Here is an 18,569-nt window from a genome sequence, read left to right as displayed (position 1 = left end):
ATGGAGGAAAGCATGTCAGGTACCTGTAGTGTGCTCTGTTGCTGGGTTGACCTGATCTGTTACCTTTGTTAATGAAATCAGAAAAAAACAAAAAACAAAAAAACAAAAAACAGCTTTTCCTGTCTCCTAATCATCAGCATGAACACTGCCAGCCCTGCCTGGACTTTGAAGGGCGGTAAATGGCATATTCCTCCACATTAGGCCATTCCTTCCGAGCAGTAACATTTGCTCAAGGAGAGGAGGGGGGCTGGGCAACTTCAGGTGGTAGACAGGAGGTAAACAGAAGGTCACACATCTTGTAAGATTCTTAGGGGGCCTGCAACAGTATAAAAGGGAGTGAGCAGCTGAGGGGTGGGTGGGGGTGGCCGGTCAAACTGCACAAAGAGACTAAGGCTGTAGAGCTGCATATAAACTGTGTAGAGAGCCCCAGGGCTGCAACAGTATAAAAGGGAGTGAGCAGCTGAGGGGTGGGTGTGGGTGGCCGGTCAAACTGCACAAAGAGACTAAGGCTGTAGAGCTGCATATAAACTGTGTAGAGAGCCCCGGGGCTGCAGGTTTTGCGGGAGTGGACACTCTTGGTGTGGGGTTTCTGGTGATGCAGCTGCTTCTGAGTTACCCCCCTCCTTGGGGCAGTTCCTCACCAATACTTCTGTTAGTAACTTCAGCAAAAAAACCTCATTGGTTCACCACATTGAACTTTGATACTTGTAAGGATTCAGGCATTATGCTGGCCTGCCCCTGTCTCCTGGCAGAATGCTCTCAGGCAGTACCTGGGTCAGCCCCGGGTTCCATGAGTACTAGTCTTAATTCAGGTGCAAAGAACCCCTTTAAAAGAAAGACCCTGTCCACTTCTGCTCTCTTTCTCTCTCTCTTTACCCTCTCTCTTTCTCCACGGTTCCCCCCAGGCAGACAGGGCTTTTCCTGTCTCCCTCTCCTCTCTGTCTTCTCTCTGTCTCTGTGTCTCTCTGTCTCTTTTCTCTTTCCTGCCCCCTTCCCTCCCTTTCTAATAAAACTTGTCACTATGCTCTGTCTGTCTAGCATGTTTGTCCCTCTGCCTCGGGCACCACCCTCACCTGCCATGGACTCCGCCAAGGTTCCCCTCACACTTTATTCCTAACAATGCCGTCATTACTTGGTATAACCTGGATTCCTTACCTGGCATGAGTAGATCTGCGAGTTGCATCTCCCTATGACAAGTCTGTCATACAACAAAGGATTTCTTGCTTCTGTAGCTTGAGAATTATTCTGCTTACTGTCACACATCCAGGAATTACCTCTTGGTACACTAAAGCAAAACTGCAATTCAAAGCTTAGGTGTTTGGTCTTTTAAGCACTCTACAAATGAGCATTCATAAAAACCCAGATTTCTGTTTGTGCTCAAGTTGTGCACCAGGGGTGGACTGAGGAATAGCAGCTGCCTTAGTGAAGGTGGGAGGGCTGTGCTTCACCGGCCTGGTGCTCCTGGTGCTCCTGGTGCTCCTGGTGTGTCCACCTGGCCCGCTCGATCAGCTCCATCCATCCCTGCCTGACTCCAGGGCCTATAAAGCTTTGAGGAAATTTTTATTAATAACATTCTAATCCTGTCACCTAGCCCTTTTGGCCAGGGGCTGGCTACTGGTCCTAGAGTACACAGGCCCTGGCTACTTAAAGTAGTTGTATTCTAGAGTATGGTCCTGCTTGCTACCTGTCTGCAGAAGACCCAGGGATTAGGAATTGACTTATTCTAAGGCCCCAAAGTCACACCTGCCTCCGAAGTGTCAATCATTCATTGATTCATTGATTCACTCCCTCCCTCAGTCATTAATGAACTAAATCTTGGGCGCTGGGTCTTGGACATACAGAGGACCCAGTACCTGCTTCCAGAGAGTTGGCAGTTGGAAATCCTGGATGGCCACGTTCTCCTGACTGGCTGTCCTCTGTAGTGTCACAAACACATCTGCTATCCTGCTCTTAATTCACATCCATGCTCTTTTCCTCTGTCTCTTATTTCTTCTCTCTACCTGCTATTCTCTCTGCCCACCCTTCTTCCTGTTCCCATTAGCAGGGTCTTATAGAGTGCACACTGGCCTTGCACTTGCTTATGTAACTGAGGCCGGGCGTGAACGTTCCTGATCTTCTTGCCTTCACTTCCCCTTCCTGCTATGATTACAGATGTGTACTGTGTACCCCACCCAGTGTCTGTTTTTCTTTTCTTTAAAAACAGATTGTTTTTTATGTATATGGGTATTTTGTTTGTAAGTATGTCTATGTACCATGTGTGTGGCGTGCCCATGGAAGCCAGAAGCAGTTGCTGGATCTCTGGGACTGCAGTTACAGTTGGTGGTGAGCCGCCACGTGGGTGCTAGGAAATGAAGCAGGGTCTTCTGAAGAGCAGCCAGTGCTCTTAACCACTGGGCCATCTCCAGCCCCTAACTTTCTTTCCAATTAACTTTTGTGTAAACTTAAAATTGGATAGGTAAGAGAGGCTTGAGCCATGCTGAACCCCTGGGGCACAGAGTGACCTCCACCTGACCTGCCCGAGTGAAACTGTACTGTTAGTTTTCATGGCACAGATTTCTCTGACCTGGAACCCTGGACTGATTTTTATAAGTACTGTGATGATGATAGGTACCATGTTCACAGGGCTAGTGCTTACGTTATAATATGTCCTCTAAAATATGAACTAGATTGTTTCTGCTGCACAAATGTAGAAACCTAGAATCACACAAACACATGAGATTTGAGTTTTGTGTTATGTGACAGAGAGAGCTTGCATTCTTTACCACTGTGCCATAGTCAATGATGTCATTAATTGTGAAATGATTTAAGAGACTCTTTATGCCCAAGGTATTTTCCTTTCTGGTCCTTAACAAGGTGTGAAATTCTGCCACCTAAATTTCATGCTTTTATTTCTAGTTAAAATGTGAAGATTCTTGGAGGGGTTCTGTATTGTCATCAGCAACACCTTAACGCCTTAACCTTTCCTCTGACAGCTAATTAAAGATGAGACACTGAGGGACCCAGGCAGGCGGGGTCCCTTGCCAGTGCCGGGGCACTGCTTGAGGAAGCGCATGCGTATGACATTCCCAGGAGGTGTAGAATGGTTGAGAAATCAAAATGAGGTGAAGGTACTCAGCACAGATTGTCAAAGGAAGACACTAAGAGGTGCACCTCTTAGGGTGGGAGTTGGGGACTGGATGAAGAGTAGTGACAGGGAAGTGTTAGGGCTGTGTGCGAGTATGGGCTCCCTCTCACTACCCCAAAGTAATTTCCCCAAGCTCTGGAGCCCTCTGCTTCCTGCTTACAGGAATACTTTTATACAGTACAGATTTAAAAATGGGAGGCCAGCTCTGCAGGCACAAATGCACATTGACACACACACACACACACACACACACACACACACACACACACACACACACACACACGTGCATTCAGGCAAACACTCATACACATAAAATAAACATTAAAAATCCAGGAAGAAGCAAAATGGTGCTTGTTCATATTCTCCCCCCCCAGACTTCATCTTATTATTCTTCCCTGATGTTCATGCAATTCTCACTCCATGACTTGGAATGTTCCAGGACACTTGTGCCCTGTCGGTCCCCAGGGGCTTTGCCAGACTACTTGGGAGTCAGTTAGACCTCAGCCACCTGCTTGTCTGTATCAAAGTATCAGCTGTGCTAACCTTCTCCCTAGCATTCTCTTTAACCCCCTCAAGAGAGTATGGAATCTTCTAGTGATTCTCCTTGTACATGTATAAAAATACTGCATATAACCAAAAACCTTGCCTCACATGCTGGTTCTGAGGCTGACCCTGTGAAAGGAGCTGCAATTTTCTAAATGTGCCTGAAGGTTGGCCGTGGGGGCGGTGGGGCATACAGGAGGAGTGGGTCACCCCAAGCTGTTGCTTTCTTCTTGCCTGGGACCTTTTAGTGGTGGGTAATGCACTATTTTCTTTTCTCAGAAGGATTTTGCGCTCACCAACACAGAGAAGAATGTACACAAAGAATCAGAGACAAAGGAAACCAGAGAAGAGGAGCTCGACACTGAGGTGCTGGAGGTGTTTCAGCCGACTCAAGAGTGGCAGACTCTTCAGCCAGGTACCAGACACACAAATGTCCTTTGTTCTTGAGGGCTGGGAACAGCCCTTCTCATGATGACCATCAGAGTAGCAGCTGCTGCTTTGGGGCCCAGGGACCTTCATGCTGTAGCAGAGCAGAGTCTGAGGCCTGTGGTTGGGTGGCCGCGCTTTCTGAGCAAGTGATGGGAGACTTTCTTTCTGAAGCACGGGAGAAGCAGTGATGTGCGCCTTGCTCTGCAGATGCTATTTTGGGCTCTGCTGCTCTGCTCTCTGCTGCTGGAATGGCGTTTGCTGGAGAATCCTGAGCACTGGTGCAGGTCCCCAAGTCGTCTTCTAATGGAATCCATGCCAAGGAAAAAAAGGGGCTAGCCCTTGCCTGATCATAATTGGGGCATCTTCAGAAGGAGCAACTCTCTAGCCCTTTTATGACCCCGAGTCTAGGGTTTCAAGTGATAATGACAATAGCCTGCAGGTGTGAGATGCTTACCATGTTCAGGTCCGAGGCTAACTTCCTCGTGTGCAGTCTTTGATGTTCATAGCATTAGACTTATTACTGTCTTTATTGTCCAGTGGAAATAGCATGTCTGTTATTTACCTAACTTGCCACTTGCCATTGACCTCAGAGGCTTCGTCTGCTCTCTTCCCCCTTCCCCTCCCCATTTCCAGCTGTCCTTGGCTGGAGTCTACTCCGCCAGCACTGAGACTATTCTCAGGTGCAAGCTGTTTGTGTTCTGTACTGTGGCAAAGTGGATGGCAGTTTCTGGCAGCAGACATAGTGTGGTTTCATCAGGTCCTTGCTGAATTCATCACTGTGTCCTCACAGCCCCCGTTGCTGCTGTGCTGCCAGGGATAGCATTTGCTGCGCCAGCCAGCAGTATCACTCCTGCTAGGCCTGCATATGGGTAGCTGCTGCCACCGGAGAGTGAAGCACCAGAGAGGCCAAGTTAAGAACAGAGGTGTGTGATTCAGCAGGCCCAGCTCTGCCCTGTAACAGAGGTGTGGGATTCAGCAGGCCCAGCTCTGCCCTGTCGGACCTGCCGAGTTTGGTCTTTGAGGAAGCGCTCAGACTCTCAGGAGTGGTATGGGGAGGCGAAAGATGGGGCTGTGTTCTCTGGCTGTGTGTACAGTTGCTGGCAGTCTGTTAAACGAGCGAGCGCCTGCAGTAGATGGGGCTGATGCTCTGGGTTCCCACTTGTACTCTGTCCTTTGGCTTCGTCACTAGCACCCTTCAAGCCTCTGGCCCACACTGCGGGCAGAACTGGGCTCATACTTCTGACCTTGAGCCTTGCCTAGTCCTCTGGCAGTGGAGCTGCCTGCTGCTGATGGCTCAAGGGCCCCTGCTGGGACGCTTTGGAAGGAAGAGGCAGAGACTGTGTGGCCAGAGCGAGGAGTGGGCCCTGGGCCTCAGGAGAACTGGAGAGAAGCACTGGGCTTGCATTTCACGCGATGCTCCTGTGACAGCACCCTCTACCCTGTAGTTTCTCAGGAGCTCCTTGCAAATGCTTCTTACAGAATTCTCATGAAGCTGCTGCCAAGGCTGTTGCAGCTGAGCACTGTGTGGATACAGAGTCCTTTACCCAGTGTGTCATGAAGGCACCGGAGGTGGTAGATTCCTCGCCTGCACACATCTTCAGTCCAGTTGTGCAGTTGCACACCTCTGAGGGCACATGAGCACGCAGCCTTCTTTTCCTTGTGGTCTTACTGGGGAAGGGGACTTAGGATGTGAAGGAAGACTTTGATGGTTGTGAAATAATCCCTTTCTCCTCCAACAGCAATCGTGAAGAAAGAGCAGGGATAAACACAAAGTTTAGTAGAGCATTTTCTTGCTGGAGAGCCAGAAGGGGCACAGTGAAATAGTGGGCACTCTGGGGATTTTAAAGACCATGGTAAGTTTACATAGAGAGTTAGTCGTTCCTGTCTGGGCCAACCAGTTGCCGTCCTGTTCGAAGGCCTTCCGGCCTCTTAAGGGAAGGCTGTACCTCTGATCTCCTTTTGCTTCGGAGGGAAGAATACTAGAGTATGTAGGCTGTTTGGGCTAGGCTCATTGGAAGGCAGATTGCCAGACAACCTGCTGCAGCCTGGCACTCCAGGGGAATAACACTTGACTTTTTAGGTCTTCCCACTAGGCCAGGGGGGAACTTGGCTTCAGCTACTCAGCAGTGAGACAGCTACTTCCCCTGGAGTCTGCCTGCCTCTGTTATTAATGTCAGCATCCTCACCGGGAGTTGCTTGTTCCTGGAAGTGATTTTCCTGTCTCTCTTTCTTGTGGTTTATTTTGGGATCTGCCTCACCTAGCAGAGGCACAGCAAGCATTTGCATGTGGACCCAGCCACAGCTGCTTATAAGCAAGCAGGGGAAGCTGTTTGCTGGCAGGTCCTTTTGGATTGAGCAGGGAACTGAGACATTTGTCCTGGAGCTGAGGACTCCTGGATTCCAGAATTTTGAGCCTGTGCTTTTGTTATTATAGAACATTAGTCACAGCCAGATCCCATGACTTTGTCTCCCTGAACATTTTCTAAGATCCCACTTTGTGCCAGGGTACTGTACTTGTAGCCCAGATACCGATGATAGCTCACATTTACGAAGCATTGACTCTGCTGGCAACCCTTTGGAGGTAGATGCTGTAACTGCCACCATTTTTACAGACAAAACTCATTCTCAGCAAGAAGAAATTACTCAGACAACAACCAACAAGTGGGAGAGTCAAAACTGAAACAGCTTTAAGGCCAGCTTAAACACTGCCATGCTGTCTTCCCCAGGAACAAAATGGACCTCAGTCCACTGTGTCTTGGCTTATAGGCTCACCAGCAATACAGAACCAACAAAAAAGGCCATTGGTGTGGCAGGGCCAGGGCTTTCTCTGGTGCTGAGAACTCAGTGGCAGTTGGTCAGACTTCATGGTGCTGGGCCTGACTGTGGTTCTCTTTGAGCTTGTGGATGCTCAGGCTGCTCAGAACCTCTAAGCTTTAGTTTCCTTATCTGAAAACAGGAATGTAAATATGAACTTCACAGAGGTGGTATGAGAATAAAGCAAGGTGGTGTGTGTGTGTAGTATGTGTGTGTGTGTGTGTGTGTAAGCTATTTCTCAAAGTACCTAACAAACGGGACACACTCAATGTATTCTCATTTTAAAAAAAATACACATTTGCTCCCTTTCTTTGGGGACTTGGAGGAGAAGTAGAGGTGAAGAGGACACCTGAACAAAGGCCACCCTGGTCTTACCTGTTTGATCCCTCTGGCCTCAGGAAAGCACAGCCAAGCTCGACCTGAGGCTTCTTATTGACCTGATTTGACTTCAAGGCGGCTGTGAGAATCCCTGAAATACTGGTATTAGAACCCACTCAATGGGAGCATGCAGGAAGTCTCTGCAGGAACATGTTCATGTGATGGGTGAAAAGAGAGAAAAAAAAAATCGAAATCATCAACAACTGATGAGAGCAATCCAAGAATTATAGAGCACCAGCCATCTGGTCAGATCATTTCAGATCTGCACAAGCAACTACTCTGATTTCAAGTATTTAAAAGAGGAGCCTGATTTCCTGCAGGCTCTGGACACCTGTCTGAAGGAGCAGCTGACCCTGGTCAGGACGACAGCAAGGCTGTTTCTCTGGGGCCTTTCATCCTTGGCAGCTTCAGAGGGGCTCTGTGGTTCCTGTGTTGTGTGTCTGAGAGGACAATTCAATTCCAGTACTGTTTGCTTAGGGATTAGTATTGGATCCCCAAGCTAAAGGCTCAGTTTCCATCGTGACTGCCCCCATTTCAGATGTCACTTCTAAATCTTGGGCTACCTGTACCTCTTACACCCTTTCCTCAGGTTTGATAATTAAATAAACTCAGATTACACTACTTATGTGTATCTGCTTGGTGTCAAGAATGCAATGCAGAGCCGGGCAGTGGTGGCACATGCCTTTAATCCCAGCACTCGGGAGGCAGAGACAGGCGGATCTCTGTGAGTTCGAGGCCAGGCTGGTCTACATAGAGAAAAACTGTCTTGAAAAACAAAGCCAACCAAAAAAACTAATGCAACTCGAGAACAGCTAGGGGGAAGAGTTGCAAACAGTGAACTCTTAGAGTCATGTTGGTCAGTCTGCCCAGCTCCCAAGCCCTCTGTGAGTCTACCATCTTCCAACTCAAATGCTGTTCAGGAAGTACTCTGAAGCCTTGCTTAGGACCCTTAGTGGAAGTTTCATTGCATAGGCATAATGGATGTAAGCGGTGGCCATAGTTGATCAATCCTCAGTCCCCCTGCACTCCCCAGGGATAGAGGGTGGATCTTAGAATTCCGACCCTCTAATCGTGAAGTAGTCTTTCTGGTGACCAGTCTCCATGCTGAAGTTACCTGAATCTCCCACCAAAAGACACTTATTAGCATAAATTCTGGCATGTTTGAAAGGTTGTGAATAACAAAAGTCTCTTGTCACTTAGGGAAATTTTATACATTTTAGAAGCACGGTAATGGGTACAGGGAAAAGAAAGATCAGTTTTTTATGCATGTCACAGGTTGCCACTGAGGTGAGATTAAGATTCAGACCTTCTAGTACTTCTGTACCCTCCTCGGGTCCGTGGTTGAGAGGTAAATGGCCATCCTTTCCTAGGGCCATCTTTACAGGTTATCACATTCTTGAGGATGCCTCCAAAAGCCTCACCTCTCCTGTTCAATCCAGTGTATACTCCCAGGGCATGGAGTGTCTGAGACAGTGGATGGGGACCCACCGGAGCAGTCCATACCTAAAGTTTGTGGCTTATCAGAGTTGAGCTCTGGGGACTTTCTGGTTGCCACCAGGAGGTAATGGCATAAAGGAGGAGTCATCTATTGGATCATCTTTCACTCTGGCTTAAATGTAGTTTTGAAATGTGGAGGAGGGACTGGATAGAAAGAACAAATTTTTAAGGCCATAGAATTTTGGTACTATAGGTATTAGTGGTACTATAGGTAGCCATTTTGTCCCCATTGCAAGGGAGTTTCCTTTTGATCTAACATTCCAACCTTCTGTTGAGGATAAGGGGTAATGTATTCTCTTCTGTTACCCCTTCTCAGGTGAAATCAGGATGCTGTTTTCAGGGCCGAGGAAAGGCTGGAATCTTAGTCAAAGACTAGGAAGTGAATAGGGCAATGGGGCACTCATCAGACGCATGGTTGGCTGGCCTGGCTGAAGAGTCAGGGAGCAAGCACATAGGTCGGACTGGTTTACATCAGTTTTCAGCAAGTCCGGCTTTCTAGTTTTGTAGGTCTACCTGGGTGGCTGGTGTGGCGTAGATCACCTTTGGAGCAGTTTATAGCCCACAGCTGATTTCTGGATGGTGTCTACCATCTGAGTGGAACTCTGACAGGACCGATACAGATGAGGGACAGCAGTTAAAGAAATGGAAGTTAGCCGGGCGGTGGTGGCGCACGCCTTTAATCCCAGCACTCGGGAGGCAGAGGCAGGTGGATCTCTGTGAGTTCGAGGCCAGGCTGGACCGACAGCCTCCAAAACAATACAGAGAAACCCTGTCTCTTAAAAACCAAAAAAAAAAAAAAAAAAAAAGAAAAGAAATGGAAGTTATATTTGGAGCTTCCCCCTCAGGAATAGGCAATGGGCAGGGAACTTAGGCTGTCGATTAACAAGACTACCTACCCAGAGTCTATTTGGCCTGTGAGAGGTGGATCTAATCTTATGACTTTGACTCCCTGAAGCTCACATGACCATTGTTTGTAGTCTGTACTGAGATCCATATTGTAGAAAACATAACTAACAGGTGTCTGTAAAACAGCCGGAGTAGACTCACACCTTTGAGTCATAGCAAAAACTATGGCTTTGGGTTAAAATTCATGAGCTTTTATTTTTTCTGTCCACAGGGCTGGGTGTCTAGAGTGGACGGAGATTTTTTTTTTTAGCATGAGAAAGCAGAAATCTTTATTTTGAAGACAACTAGAGGAATTTTAAAATCTTGAGCTTGCGACTGATATTTGTAGTCAGTGATTTACCATCTTATTAGAACTTTATTGATTAATGTTAAACTTTGAACTTTTGAAATCTTAGTCTAACAATAGCATAGAGGGGGAAAGAAATCTGAAATAGCTCTCATTTTTAGTATCTTTATAATTTGTACTTATGTATTAAATAATTTTATTTGATATTCATATCTTATTTAGATGTTTTATATCCTTAGATGTTTATTACTTAAATTATTATTATTATTTTGTTTTTTCAAGACAGGGTTTCTCTGTGGCTTTGGAGGCTGTCCTGGAACTCACTCTGTAGACCAGGCTGGCCTCGAACTCACAGAGATCCGCCTGCCTCTGCCTCCCGAGTGCTGGGATTAAAGGCGTGCGCCACCAACGCCAAACTAAGTTTTAATTTTTTATCCAGTTGATTATCATTAGACACACTTAAGTGGCCTTTGGAGAGCGAGTTACTTTAATTAAAAGAATAGTAAAAACTTTCTGAGACGTGGTGGTGTGTGCAGCGGAGCTCTGTTCTGAAGCCGCTGCTCAGAATCAGAATCGTGCTCCCCAGTCAGCCTCAGTGTGAGTTGCTGGAGGAGGTCAAAGGCACTAAGGAAGAGAACCTGAAAATGAAGGGGCCGGTGTGCCTGCCTCCCGAGACACAGCCACTGCACAAGAAACAGGTGAAGGTTCCAAGACCTGGGACGGTTTCCAAATGAGAATCCACAAGCCACTCGTTGGCTTACACAGCTCTCCTGAGACTGTTAAACAGATTACTCCCGTTAGTAGTGAGTGAGGAATTGAAGTCACTGTTGCAGGTGCCTAAGTCAACTATTTTAATAAATTGACTTAATCAGTTATTAAAAATAAAGGATAGAAAAGTCATGTTGAAGCCTTTTTTTTTGTGACTTTGTCTTTCAGTTTGAAGTAAACAGTGTCTGCCTTTATCAGCAGGAGACCCGATAGCTCCAGAAAAGTGACAGAGCCACAGTTGGCTCGTCGGAGATCTGAGAGGGATCCTTCATAGCAGGAGTGCAGTCCAGACAACCTGTGCGTTAATTAAAACGGCAGATGTGCTAGCGCTCTGGATGAGTACCTGAGGCTCCCTAGTGGTCTTGATGGTTTCGTTGGCGCCAGAGGTTGTAGGTGTCACGCAGGACAGCATTACGTCTCCAGCCACTCACAGGACAGCGTAGGCCCCTGGCTGCCAGACCCAGAAGGTCTGAGGGAGTGTCCTGTGGAGGAAGAACTTGGGAAAACTGACTGACTTTGACAAGGCAGAGTAGAGCACTCAACCCAGCTGTGCCCACAGTTTGTTTAGGCAGGCCCTGGCAGTAGGCAAGGCTTGGGGCAGCTTTGCCCAGTGGTTAGTGTTACCACAGTTCAGGTCTGTGTCCCATCGTCTTCTCTGGAGACCTAAGAGTCTGTATTTCTGTCTAACACAGAAAGATTTTTAATTAAACACCTTAAATGCCGTATTCAGAAGATCTCTGAAGAGTTTTGAGGGACGTCTATTAAATATACTTGATTTTAAATAAACTTGTTTTTAGTTACTTGCTTTAGGTTTAATGTTGAAAACACATACAGGAGGCTAAGTAAAGCATGTCCCTGTAAATGAGTTACATTTGTATTTAGCATAACTATGAGTTTTATTTATTTTTTGTTTTTGTTTTTCGAGACAGGAATTCTCTGTGTAGCTTTGGATCCTATCCTGGCTGGCACTCACTCTGTAGACCAAGCTGGCCTTGAACTCAGAGAGATCCGCCTGCCTCTGCCTCCCAAGTGCTGGGATTAAAAGCGTGTGCCACCAATGCCTGGCATGAGTATAGTTTTAAACATATTAAAGAAGTTGATTACTTATAAGGTGACTATTAATTTGCATGTCTTAATTATTATAACAGTTTATAGCAAGTTTGTAGCTTTGATAAGGTTAGAATTTTACAGTTTTAGCCTTGTTAATTTTAGCCTTTAAAAATTACTGTTTTTGAACTGAAGCTCTTTTTGTATAAAATACAATCCATAGGGAGACTGGCAAATTTATTTTCCTGGTCCTTTTATAGTACACTATTGCAGAATATAACAGTTTCTTGTATGACTCAGTTTATCAAAACAACTAAAACTTAACAAAAGTTAGCAAAGACAAGGATTTTAGACACTTATTAAGTCAGTCTCTGCCAGGTCTTTCTCAGGGTGAGCTTTTAAGCATAAAAACCATGTTTTGACTTGACATATTTCAGCTAGCAAGAACTGTTAGCCAGAAGCAGAGCTTCAAGAGTTAAAAAGCAAGGCTAACACATATGGAGACTTTTCCAGGACTATAGACTTTGATGAATTAGGTCTTTGTTTTTTGTTTTGGCTGGTGGTGCTGTCTATGTGCTGAGTTTTACAGCCTGAATGGTAAAGATTACCTATGTCTAATTATTGACCCTGTGTTATACGTTTTAAGTCAACCTTTGTTACAGTTTTACAGATTTTTTTTTTTTTGATTTTTCGAGACAGGGTTTCTCTGTGGCTTTGGAGGCTGTCCTGGAACTATCTCTTTTAGACCAGGCTGGTCTTGAACTCACAGAGATCTGCCTGCCTCTGCCTCCCGAGTGCTGAGATCAAAGGTGTGCGTCACCATCACCTGGCTCAGATCTATTTTTTAAAGATTTGTTTATTTATTACATATACAGTGTCCTGCCTACATACCAGAAGAGGGCACCAGATTGAATTGTAGATGGTTGTGAGCTTCCATGTGGTTGCTGGGAATTGAACTCAGGACCTCTGGAAGAGCAGCCAGTGCTCTTAACCTCTGAGCCATCTCTCTCTAGCCCCTCAGTTTTACAGATTTTTAACCATATCTAATAAACACAAATCTTGAGGTACAGAAAGTTTGTATAATAGTCTTGCAAATTTTGGGATATGGTTTGTATCTTAGTAAAAGTTTTAGGCAGTTAAAGGAAACCAGTAGTCTAGATTTTTTAACTGCTCTACCTTGTTTTTGTTTTTTGTTTTTTTTTTTTCTGCCACAAAGTCAGTTGGCTCTCCTGATGTAGGACAGAAACTTTGTAACTCCAGAACCAGCCTTTCAATACAGACAACATAAAACAATATTCCAATATTATCAATACCCAAAGGCAGTTGAATCACTGCTAAACTGAACGCAGTGACCAGAAAGCCCAGAGATAAAGAACTCTGAGCCTCAGCTATCCCTGTCGCCATGGCAAGTGACGGTGATGGATTTGGGCCTGGGCTGGAGGAGTGCCCAGAGATGCCATGGTTACCAGGACTCTCTCGAGGAAGGCGTCCGCCAGGCTTCTTGAGCTGACCAATGGTTGCACTAGGACAGAAGAGTGACCAGCTAACATACATGAGGGTCCCAGAAGACTGTGAAGACAGTTAGATCTCTTCATTTCTCACGTAGGTAAGCTTTGTCTCTAGCCTTCCTGGATAGCCGTGCTGCCCCTTGGCAACCAGGTCTGAGCCCCGCTGCCAAACTGCACAGGCAGAGGCCCAGACAACCAGATCTGCCCCCTCCACTGCAGGCACTGCCAAGGCTGAGGGCTCTCTCTATACTGCTGGCTGACTCTGCGCTGCCACCAGAGCATATCTGCGCAGGATTTGGTTTTATTGCCTGACTAGGACAGGCCAGGGTCCAGGGTACAATCTGTGGGCTTGAGTGTGACAGAGAGAGCAGCTGCTGGCCAGCCTCTTGTTAACTAGTATTTGTATGCTTAATGCTTACCCTGTGTGCCCCCTCCCCTGCTTCCATGCACCTGTTCTCTCCAAGGTTTAATCAAGAGTACTTATCGGAGTAGCACAGCCTCAGCTTTCAAAGGTCAACTCCCCAAATGGCTGAGATGAAAAGCTTAGATCGTGCAGGGATGGTGGAGAAGTTGCTGCCAATACCAGTGTCAGCCTTGTGCCAAGGACTCTGCTTCAGTTCAGAAAGTCTGTGTAGCTCCAGCTGCCCTTCTTTCTCTGGAGTTGGCCTCCCTCTGCTAGGGAAATAGGTTGAGCCATCGGGGGTGGGGGGTGGGGGATCTAAATGGTGCTTAGAACAGCTCTCAAGGGCTAGCCTAGAGCTAGAATGAGAGACCCTTTTCTAGAGCTTGTTAACCTGTTCAGTTTTTGTAGAACACTTGTAGGGATTGATCTGTAACTTAGTGATGAGGAGGAGAGAGGACACAGGGAGGAAGCAGGGGTGGAGGAGGAGGACAAGGAGAGGAGGCAGGGGTGGAGGGGAAATCGCATAGACGGTGACCTGAGTAGGAGGGCATACTTACTCGCTTTCCATTCGGAAATAACGACATGGTAGCGTTAGGCACTGCCCGTTTTGTTATGGATAGGACCCTATAAAAGAGACAAGAAGTGAGGAGAACCAATAGCTGGTCAGTCTTAAAGTAGGAAAGTAAGTGTAACCCGTGAATCTGTCACTGAGTTCAGCCAGAGGAGGTGGTGGCCGGCAAGGACATACAGAAGGACACGCAGATGCCCGGGCTTAAGCGCAGGTTTGAAATCTATGAGAGCAGGTTTGAAATCTGAAGTGCAGTCTCAGAGAGAGCCGTGTCAAAAACTATTTTGTTTCATGTTTCATTAGTTGAGCTCCTGTAGCATTCCAAATATAGTGTCTGATGTCCGGCAGCCCATCAAGGCAGAGCTGCGGCTTGCCTGTCAGAGCTTACGGTGTGTGGAGGAGGGGATGTGGCTCTGTGATAACGTAACGGGACTTGAAGGAAAGACTTCCCAAAGGCAGAGTCACTGAGGCTTTTGAAGAGAGATTTTGTATGTGCTGGAAAAGAACCAGTACAGATGGATTTAAAGTCCAGGCTGGAAACCAGGTATAGTGGCATACAGCTTTAATCCCAGCACCTGGGAGGCAGAGGCAGGCGTTCCAGGACAGCCAGGGACATGTAGAGAGACTCTGTCTATAAATAAGTAAGTAAGTAAGTAAGTAAATAAATAAGGGGCTGGAGAAATGTCTCAGAGGTTAAGAGCATGGGCTGCTCTTCCAGAGGTCCTGAGTGTAGAGTGACTCTGTCTATAAATAAATACATACATACATAAATGAATAGATAAATAAATGGCTGGAGAAATGTCTCAGAGGTTAAGAGCACTGGCTGCTCTTCCAGAGGTCCTGAGTTCAATTCCCAGCAACTACATTGTGGCTCACAACCATCTGTAGTGAGATCTGGTGCCTCTTCTGGTGTGCATGCATACATGCTGGCAGAAGACTATACATAATGAGCACATCTTAAAAAATAAAATAATAAAATAAAAAATCCAGGAAGTTTCTGACTGGGCAAAATGGCTCTGGTGACAGATGGCAAGGTCATGACCTCTTGATTGGCAAGGTCATGACCTCTTGATTGGGATGAGCTTTAGAAATCAGGACAGAGGTGAGAAGGAGACATGGAAAGGTGGAAAAGACACTGAGGAAGCTTCCTTTATATGAGCCAAACTGAAGATAGGTTCTGCCTCGGGTAATGAAAAAGAGGGGCTTGTTTGTAGCCTGGAAAAAGATTGTCAGCGAGAAGTACTGTGGGAACCCATGGGGCAGCACTCAGGCATCCCCCAGCACAAGGAGGGGCCTTGCAGAGCCTGTGAATGTGACAGTCCGGTGACTCCCTTACAAGTGGAGCCCTGGAGAGCGTGGAGTGGAGGACAGCTGAGGAGCGTTCGGAGCATTCGGCAGACCTCTGCTTGGTTGTCCTTGGGTTGGGGAAGATGCTGTGTCTGTATCTACTGTGGGCCTTTGTGAGGAAGCAGTAAGGTCTCCTGTGAACTGGTTATGACTGTCCCTTTTCTGAAGATGGGGAAATCCACAGGGTTCTTTGAGAGCCTTGACAGTGGCTCCTCAAGAGTGGCTTTCACCCCTGCTAGCCGCTGTTTTCCAATGTGCCTAGAAAGCGTGGCAGCACCGGAACAGCAGGACACTGTGTGCAGGGGCTCTGCGGGCCTACTGTGTCTTGTACTGTGTTTCCATTCATGTTAAGGCTTCACTGTTATTGCTCGTAAATTCACCAGATGTTGATATTTCCCATACTATTTCCCTATTTCCCTATTTCCCACACTATGTTAATTTGGGCAAGCCAAAAATTGAACTTTATTTAATATTTTTTTAAATTCCCAGAAAAGTATGTTTGTAGTTTGTGTAATGCTGTTGTTTAGAAGATGAGAACTATTTCTTTGGATTAAAAAAATTTGAAATTTGATTACCTGTGTCCATAACTAGTTTATCAGGGCAGAGTTGAGTATTTATGGAATAGTAATAGAGTATATTTATAAAAGTCCTCCCTCTCCGGGAGTATGGAAAGAAAGTCTCCCGGGCCTCACCCTAGCAACAGCCTAGATGTTTGGAGACCATCCTTCACTTAACCTTTCTCTTAGTGTCTCCTGCGTTTGCCAACTCTGGCTTTCAGAGAGCAGCAGTGATCGTCTATTATGTAACTCGTGGCTAAGAATAATTGAGAGTTAATAAGATCCAGGAATTTTAGTCTAGCAACTGGACAGAGAAGAAAACTCTTTTCTTTTTACTTCCCGATTTTTGTCATCTTCTGAGTATGGCGGTATATACCTGAATCCTGGCAAGCAGGGTCATTCTTGACTATATATAGTGAGTTAGAACTCAAGGCCAGCCTGGGCCGTAGAGACCCTGCCTCAAAACAAAACGAAAGGCCTGTGGAGAGAGAACCTGAAAACAATACCCTTTGAAGACCACGTGAGAACAAAACGATGTGACATCCGGAGGCTGTTGGCGTGAAGAGGAGGACGGCACTCGGGGAGATGCCAGGTTTTTCTGGCCGCCCTTGGTTTCCTAGATTAGATCCTTGGTTGGATCCAGATGACCCCAAACACAGTGGAGTGGGTGGCTCTCTGCAGGGTGGTTAGAGGACGATTGTTTGCCTTCAAAACTAGGATTTTTTTCCACCATTTTAAATCTGTATTTGACTGGTCATTAAGACAGTCAGTCAGTGTCTTGGTTTTACAGTGACTGGGCAAAATGCTCCTGTCTTTGCTCCCGATTTTTGTTTGTGAGTGTGTGGTGTGTGTGTCTGCACTGGTGTGGGGATATGCATGGATGTGAGTGTGTGTGGTGTACATGCTTACGTGTGTCAGGTGTCCTGTCCTATCATCTTGAACTTATTCCCTTTGATTCTGGAGTTAGGCTGGTGGCCAGCGAACCCCGGCAATATTCCTGCGTCTGCCTCCCACAGTGCTGAGGTTAAAGGCTCACACACAGTCAGGCTCACTGGTGCTGGCCATTTGAACTCAGCAAGTACTCTTAGCTTCAGCTCCTCTACTTGAGCTTGTGAGACAGCGTCTCTCCCAGATTTGGTGAGGCTGGCTGCAGTGAGCTCTAGGGATCTGCTTGTCTCTGCTACTCCATAGGAGTCATCATTCACTGTTTTCATGAGGTGGGGGGTAGAGGTCTGAACTCAGGTCTCATGCTTATGTAACAAGCACTTTATCAAAGAGCCATTGAATGACAATTGCCCAGCCTTGAAGAGCATCAGGCTGAAGAGGGGATACTTGCCTGAACCGCCCATCCTTGGATAGTTCTAGGCATGGCATGGGAAAGCAGGAATCCCAGAGGGATTCTTTTAAAAATACTTATTAATTTTGTGTGTGTGAGTGTGTGTGTCTGACTCTATGCATATGCAGCACGTGCAAAAAAGGGCCTGGGAAGGCCAGACAAGGGTGTTAAGCAGACCACGAGCTGCCCGGTGTGGGTACTGGAAATGGAACCTGGCTTCCCTAAGAGCAGTAAGTGCTTTAAGTGCTGAAGCATCTCTCCAGTGTGTTTCATATCTTTAAATTCGGTGACTTCCATGGCTCCATATGTTTGCAAAGGCCTTCTAAGAGTTCTCTTGAATTAAGCTTGACGTCATGATCATTATTATATTTTCCTCCTGCCTTGTACCAGTCCAAAGTGAGGTTTCAGAGAATAGCCTCTTTGTCCGAGTCTAGCAACCTGCTTCTTATTAAAAAAAGACATTGTCAGCCGGGCGTTGGTGGTGCACGCCTTTAATCCTAGCACTCGGGAGGCAGAGGCAGAGGATCTCTGAGTTCGAGGCCAGCCTGGTGTACAGAGTGAATTCCAGAACAGTCTCCAAAACAATACAGAGAAACCCTGTCTCAAAAAAAAAAAAAGAAAAGAAAAAAGAAAAAAAAAGAAAAGAAAAAGAAATTGTCTGTCTGTAAAGACAAAATTAAAATGAAGTTTGTCTCCTTTGGAAAAGAAAAACCAATCCCCCACTCTTTTAGTTCATCGAGCTCCTTAGAGAAGGAGTGGCCAGAGAGCAGGGCTTGCGGTGTGTTTGGCAGGTTACTTATTTCCACTAAAATTTTATGAAATCTCTAATGAAATACGTTCTAATGCCATTAAAAAAAAGGTGGTGTGGAGGAGAGCTTGCTCAGCTGTTAAGAGCACTTACTGCTCCTGTAGAAAATCCAAGTTCAGTCACAGCACCCATGTCAGGCAACTCACACACTGCCTGAACTCCAGTTCCAGGAGATCCTAACCCTCTTGGTGCTTCTGCAGATACCTGCATGTGCATGGTGCCTGTAAACTCACGTAGGCACACACATACA

The 18,569-nt window shown here is 46.4% G+C and overlaps 1 protein-coding gene across 3 annotated transcripts in view; it reads left to right on the top strand.

Moving 5' to 3' along the window:
* Nucleotides 1–18,569, top strand: part of Sil1 (SIL1 nucleotide exchange factor) — a 224,476-nt gene that overhangs the window by 72,522 nt on the left and 133,385 nt on the right. For all 3 annotated transcript variants that reach the window (XM_040758095.1, XM_040758093.1, XM_040758094.1), the window contains exon 3: nt 3,947–4,082. In XM_040758095.1, coding sequence (XP_040614029.1) covers nt 3,947–4,082 — 136 coding nt within the window. The remainder of the gene's footprint in view (nt 1–3,946; nt 4,083–18,569) is intronic.

This window comes from Mesocricetus auratus, unplaced genomic scaffold (assembly GCF_017639785.1).
Source record: "Mesocricetus auratus isolate SY011 unplaced genomic scaffold, BCM_Maur_2.0 Super-Scaffold_100015, whole genome shotgun sequence".
Lineage (NCBI taxonomy): Eukaryota > Metazoa > Chordata > Mammalia > Rodentia > Cricetidae > Mesocricetus > Mesocricetus auratus.
The sequence above is the reverse complement of the archived record's forward strand: the minus strand, read 5'-3'. Positions and strand labels throughout refer to the sequence as shown.